Source organism: Triticum dicoccoides, chromosome 7B (assembly GCF_002162155.2).
Source record: "Triticum dicoccoides isolate Atlit2015 ecotype Zavitan chromosome 7B, WEW_v2.0, whole genome shotgun sequence".
Taxonomy (NCBI): domain Eukaryota; kingdom Viridiplantae; phylum Streptophyta; class Magnoliopsida; order Poales; family Poaceae; genus Triticum; species Triticum dicoccoides.
The window spans coordinates 501,562,558-501,569,325 of NC_041393.1; the positions used below are offsets into that span (position 1 = coordinate 501,562,558).

Consider the following 6,768-nt stretch of genomic DNA (forward strand, 5'->3'; position numbering starts at 1 on the left):
GTACCTTATATCTCGAATTTCACTAAGTTCTCCTGAAGTTGTGTTGGTCTCGGAATTAATCCTTGGCTGCTTGTAGATTTTTGGTTCTTTGGGCTAGTTGCTCTGTTTGTTTTACTGGTTTCTTGTTCAGAATTTTCTTCTATCCTAATTTGAATCGTAAATCATAGTTAGGCGGTTCTCTTGCTTGTTGGTTCATGAGAATTTCTTTTTTATTATTAGTCCAATTGGAGTTTGCCCTGCTCCTTTCACATCGACTAGCTAGCCATCTGCGTCGTGTAGTATCAAAGTGGTATTATTTTAGGGTGCCTCCTGTGGCTGCTGGCCTCTACCTACCTTCGTCCATGCGGATTTCTTTGTGGTCTTCGTTCTGTATGTGGCAGCGTGCTGATTAATTTAACTAATCAAATCAATCCCCTACTTTGTTGTGCTTATCGCTTGATCAGAAAAGAAACCATGAAGATTCGATTTTGACGCTTTTGGGTTGTAGCTTGCGTGTCCTAACTGCCCCTTTTCCTATGAAGTTTTCTTCAATTCTGCCATATCACTTTGCTTAGTTGGGCTGTCAAGCACAAGTGTCCTTATCAAATCCCTGCTTGCTGTTTCAAACCATTTAAACTCTTTCAATATGTGAAATTGAAATGAGGTGCCTGGTCAAACTTAAGTTCATCCTTGTGGGTGTTGTCATAGTTCTGATGATCAGTGGACAGTGGATTGTAATGTAGTTAAATGTTATTCTTTCATATGACTATGGTACAAACCATTCATCCTTAAGTTTCTTATATGTTTGCACATGAAGAATTTTCTACAAAATCAGCAAACAGTTGTGGAAGAAACGAGTTTACTGTAGACGAACAAGTATGTCTAGCAGACAAGGCTGTAGTTTATTATTTTATTTTGTATGGTTTACAAGAATTCTGCACCGTATTTGAAGTTCTTTAAATCCATATAAGATTGGTGAGTGTCTTATAAAAAAATAGTTGTACTTGTAAGGCCAAAGGATTACTAGACTAATTCCTAAACTCTTTGCATTGTACAACAAGAAAAGGCCAATGGTCTGGAAATTCAGATCGATTGTGCAGGTTTGCCTTGTCAAAAAAATTCTGGCTTCCTTATTAAAATTTGGTAATGCAGCTTGCAAGCCTCCTTCTGACAAAGTCGCTGTCACACACATTCTTCCTGTGATAGAACATAACAGCTCATTTGATTGCCTAGCGTATGGTGTTTCTGACAACTATGCTTTAAGCTATTTGCTTGCCAAATGGTAGAGGAATCACTTTTGGTTGGTTCTTGTCCTCTGCTTCCTCTTATTTTCCTTGAGCCTAAGAGATGGTCTAGGAATAATCACTTTAGCACCATGCATCGTCATGACTAACGGTGCTGTTGTTATTTTTTCTTATTAGCACCTTGCCAACTCAGTTTTAGTATAACATGCAGCAACAGAAAGCTTCCAATCGTGATTTCATAATCTTTGCTTCAATTTTGGGAAATTTCTTGCTTCAAGCATCTATTAGGTTGGATTTTCAGTCACAATAAAGAAATCCATCATATACTACTTGCCAAAAATAGGCAGGTTCACTGTTTTCATGGTTTTCTTTAGTCCAAACTAAAGCATGGAGTATTTTACTATTTTTATGCTGAGCATAGTTATGCAGTAATCATTTACCAAATGTTCTTGTCATCTTGATCCATGTTTGCATAACACCTTGTGTCCTGCTTTTTCAGGAACATCATATACAAACAAAACATGGACCTGTATCTGTTGCTGTGTATGGTGACCATGATAAGCATGCCCTTATTACTTATCCAGATGTTGCTTTGAACCGTAAGTTTCACTATTACAACTGAATGGATAGTGTCAGTAACTGTTTTAAATGTGCACCTGTGCAGCGTACCGTCTATGGCTCTATCCACTACACTGTATTATATAAGAATTTCACAATACAGAGGCTTATGTTTGTTATTGTTGATCAGATATGTCTTGCTTCCAAGGACTACTATTCTGCCCGGAGGCTGCCTCACTGCTGCTCCATAATTTTTGCATTTACCATATAAGCCCCCCTGGACATGAGGTTTTTTTAGTAGACTTTGTTCTTACAATGAAGTTTTTGCCCTTTGCATTTATCTTGCTATGATGCATCAGCAAATTTTCTATCTATTTTGTAATACTCATATGCTTTATTGTCCTTTACAACAATTGTGCAGTTAGGAGCCACTCCGATTTTACCAAACAGTCCTGTGGCATCAGTTGATGAGTTAGCGGATCAGGTTGCAGAAGTACTTGATTTCTTTGGGTACATATTCTCAGATATATTTTTTTTGGTGATATTCAGATTTTTTTTCTCACCTTCTTTGAACTAATGACTTTATGGCTTTTCCAGATTGAGTTCTGTTATGTGCTTAGGTGTCAGTGCTGGTGCATACATTCTTACTCTCTTCGCAGTATGTGTTTCTTTAGAAGTAATCTATTTTCTTCTGGTTGCACTACTAATAGTTATCTCCACCGTTTGTTGCAGACAAAGTATAGGGAGCGTGTGCTAGGTCTTATCCTCGTTTCACCTCTATGTAGAACTCCCTCATGGACTGAGTGGTTTTATAACAAGGTAGCCATTCAATATATATCCTCTAGTACTATATTTTGTCTTAAAGATAATAAAGTCTACTGTTAAATTCATCTTAATAATATGGTTGTACTGAGAAATTCATTTTCCCAGGTGATGTCGAATTTGTTGTATTATTACGGGATGTGTGACGTTGTGAAGGACTGTTTGTTGCAGCGTTACTTTGGCAAGGTAATAAGTTAAGATTAGTGTGTATGGCATGTCATTTATTTTATATTTTGTAGACCATGTGATATTGAACACTTCCGTTTGAACTTCTAATCCACAGAGAGTGCGAGGAGGCTCTGCTATACCAGAATCTGATATTATGCAGGCGTGTAGAAGTGTATGTACTTTGCAATTCTTTTTATCCTTCATCATCCACTATTATGTCTCTGTAATTTTATCTTGCTGACATAGCCTGTCTTAATTCATGAAGTTCCTAGATCAACGGCAAAGCATGAATATATGGCGGTTTATCCAAACAATCAATCAGTATGTACCCTGTTCTCGTTCAATTCCTGTATGATCAACTAGCACCTGAGCTGATGGAATCAAAATGTACGTTGTGCTGCATTGCAGGAGACATGACTTGACAGAAAGCCTGAAGCAGCTGCAGTGCAGAACTCTGATATTTGTCGGTGAGAACTCGCAGTTCCACACTGAAGCTGTTCACATGACTGCAAAACTTGATAAGAGATACAGTGCTCTCGTTGAGGTATCTATTATTTACCCGATAATCTTGTATTCAAAAGTTAAATCCTTTTTTTTGGTTTGAAAGTACCGATTTCTGGTGTTTTTCACAGGTGCAAGCGTGCGGGTCCATCGTGACGGAGGAGCAGCCGCACGCGATGCTGATACCAATGGAGTACTTCCTCATGGGATACGGCTTGTTCAGGCCGAGCCATGTGAGCTCTAGCCCTCGCAGCCCTTTGAACCTGTTCTGCATATCGCCGGAGCTCCTCTCGCCCGAGAGCATGGGCGTGAAGCTGAAGCCGATCAAGACGCGGGCCAATCTCAGAGTGTAGGTACATATATGGAAGAAGAAGAAGAAGAAAAGGTTGGACGTGTGAGGGGCTTTAGGCTAACCCGGCGATCGGCAATACTGATGGCATGTCTGCCCTGATTTTGGCGTTGAAATGGGGAGAAATGTTGTAACTGTGATGTAGATATAGAGAAGAGTTTTAGGGTGGTGAGGTTGGTTGGTTGGTTGGTGGTGGGGTTCTATTCCATTGATTCGTGGTAGTATTAAACAGTTGTAAATGGTCACAGATTGTTTGTCAAAGCAAAAGGAATAATGATAATAATAAAGGGAGGCTGGTGAGGTGCTGTCCGATTAGGTGCTCCACTTCGCCTGTACCCTTGGTTTCCTTTTATGAGCTAGACTGGTGAACCATTGTTGTCTCCTGAAGCAAAGTGTTATATATTCAACCATCGTTGTCTTCTGAAGCAAACTTGCATCAAGGCCAGGGCCCAGCGCGATCCGAATTCTTGTGGCTAGGACAAAAGTTATCAGTTGTGGACTGTCAAGACCTGCCCCAAGCTCGACTGAAGTAATTAATAATTTTCATCCAGAAATTTGCAAATTTGAAAGGATTTTAGTCAAATTTACAAAATATATGTTCGACATAATGAAGATGTTGACACGTGTTGCGTTTGTCAACCTGTGGTTGGATGGTTAGGATCTAGGAGTATAGTGGTATTCCCAGCGCGGCAGCGCCCTATACTTCACACCGGTGCTTGCTTTTTAGCAATGTGTGTGGGAGGAGACGTTCCTGTCGACTAAGGTGTTTTTCATGACTTTATCAATCTCAAGATGATGTGCCGGCTTAGTCTGTCGGAGATGTTCATATGAGTAGGTGTGCATAAGTGTGTTCGTAGAGACAAATGTATATATGTATGTATGAGCGTCTGTGTCTATACTCTATACTATGTTAAAAAAATGCTGTATAGAGAGAAGAAATCTCAAGATGTTGTGTTGGCTCAATCTCTTGGAGATGCTCACAGGGATAGTGTGTGCGTGATTGCGTTCATAGGGATAAATGTATGTATACGTGTATGTATGAGCGTCTACGTTTTGTGTTAAAAAATGATGCATAGAGAGAAGAGAGTAAAATAGTCCACAAACATAGTATGAAAATTCTATATGTCTAGGAACATGCAGTCTCTTCTATTGACAGTAAAAAATTCACAAACATAGTATAAAAATGATTCACACTTCTATTTATCTTAACATGCAGTCTCTTCACCTCATCAAACCTGCTACATCTCATGTGCTTCATTATCTGAATCCTACCTATAAAAGCCATATAGATTTTTCATTAGGCTCTAATCTCGTTGCAAGATTGTGGTTAACAATTCATTGTTTTTTGTGAATTTTTTTCATTAATTTCTTTTTTTAGGCAAATTAATTTCTGTTAAACCAACGAGGTCCATATCTCATTGTCTACGGCGTTAGGCTTTCTATAAGCCCAGCCCGTTTGCTTTTACGACTCAGGTCACCGTCTCCCTTTTACGGGCGCCCCTATTTCTCGCTTTAAGAGAGACGAAGGCTCGCATCGGCAGGAGCCACAGATGGGCCTGCCCAGCCACGCGGGAAGCAGACGGCCTTTTTATTTTATTTTTCTACTTCCTGTTCTTGATTTTGCTTTATTTCTGTACTTCTATTTATACATTAAAATAAGCCTGAGCGTATTATATTAAGTAAAAGTACGCTCCGCCCGCCGCGCGAGCCAAACAGCGACCGGTCCACGCGGTAATTAGGCCAAATCATCCACGGTGCACGCCTTCGTCCCCGGACCAGAAATCAGTCGTAACAAGCCAAGGTATTGTGGTAATGGATACTGCGCCCGTGGAAGGGAAAACACTCGTAATTAATGTCTTAATCAACTACTCCCCCGTTCCTAAATATAAGTCTTTTTATACACTTCAAATGGATTATACAATACGGATGTATGCAGACATATTTTAAAGTATAAATTCATTCATTTTGCTTTATATGTAGTCACTGGTTGAAATCTCTAAAAAGACTTATATTTAGAAATGAAGGGAGTATAACATGGTAATGTGTTTACAATGGCACAAATGGAGTCAGCAGTAATTCGTTGGTTAGTGCTGTGAGCCATGGAGTCACTTCGTGGCATGGTAAACAATTCTAGGCCATTACCATCATCTCCAAGCCATTTTACTGTCAATAATTAGGGACACTGCGGGACGGAGGTGGGGCATGTGTGTTCGTAACGGAAATAAAAGCTGTTACTATATCTGCTTCCAATTTACCATTGTCAGTAGATTTGCGGGAGAGAGCGCCCTGCTCTTAAGCACTCTTCAAAAACAAAAATAAAAAATATTGAACAAGTATTTAGAAAAAAAATATGGAATAAACATTAAAAATGTTGAACGAGTATTTACAAAATGTTGCATAAATATAAAAAATGTTGAATAAGTATTTGAAAATTATTGAAAAAATATTAAAAAATGTTGAACGTGTATTTAAAAAATGCTGAACAAGCTTTTGAATATGTTGAATAAGTATTAGAAATGTTGAACAAGTATTTGAAAAATGTTGAATAAATATTAAATAATGTTGAACGGGTATTTGAAAAAATGTTACACAAATATTTATAAAATGTAGAATAAGTATTACAATGTTGAATAAGTATTTGAAAAATGTTGAATATGCGTCGGACAATGCTGTACTGGTATGCAGAAAATGATGATCACTTCTTAAAAAAATATTTTTGACATATACGAAAATGTAGAGTGAAAATGAAAACAAACATAAGAAAAAACAAAAGCAAAAACAAAAAATAGAGAAAAATGCTTAAAATGTAGAGCGTATTAAAATATTTGCAGCACTACGGGATTAAGTATGTCGCACCTTAGAGGATTTCATGAGCATGGTAGTAGCGCATTGGTTTGCAGCACTATGTTTCATCCCAGAGAACTAGGATTGAATCCTGTTACCTCTCCTTTTTCTTCCCATTTGTTTTAAAGTCGTGATTGGGCCAGCCGGGTAGTGTAAATCCTCAGGCGAGAAATAGCTTAGCGCCCTTTTACGGCAATCCCTATTTGACGCGCGCACGTTCGTCAAACTGGTGCGCTTTCGTTGAAGCACGCAAGCCACCACCGCAAAACGGGTGAGCCCACCCACTGGTGTTCCTAGAATCAG

At 38.8% G+C, this 6,768-nt stretch overlaps 1 protein-coding gene across 1 annotated transcript in view; it reads left to right on the forward strand.

Moving 5' to 3' along the window:
* Positions 1-3,973, forward strand: part of LOC119338050 (protein NDL1-like) — a 4,626-nt gene extending 653 nt beyond the window's left edge. The window contains exons 2-11 of the mRNA XM_037610342.1: positions 1,723-1,822; positions 1,972-2,069; positions 2,203-2,291; positions 2,379-2,439; positions 2,514-2,600; positions 2,712-2,789; positions 2,887-2,943; positions 3,037-3,092; positions 3,180-3,315; positions 3,404-3,973. Of these exons, the coding sequence (XP_037466239.1) occupies positions 1,723-1,822; positions 1,972-2,069; positions 2,203-2,291; positions 2,379-2,439; positions 2,514-2,600; positions 2,712-2,789; positions 2,887-2,943; positions 3,037-3,092; positions 3,180-3,315; positions 3,404-3,625 (984 nt within the window). The 3' untranslated portion in view covers positions 3,626-3,973. The remainder of the gene's footprint in view (positions 1-1,722; positions 1,823-1,971; positions 2,070-2,202; positions 2,292-2,378; positions 2,440-2,513; positions 2,601-2,711; positions 2,790-2,886; positions 2,944-3,036; positions 3,093-3,179; positions 3,316-3,403) is intronic.
* The last annotated feature ends 2,795 nt before the right edge of the window (positions 3,974-6,768 follow it).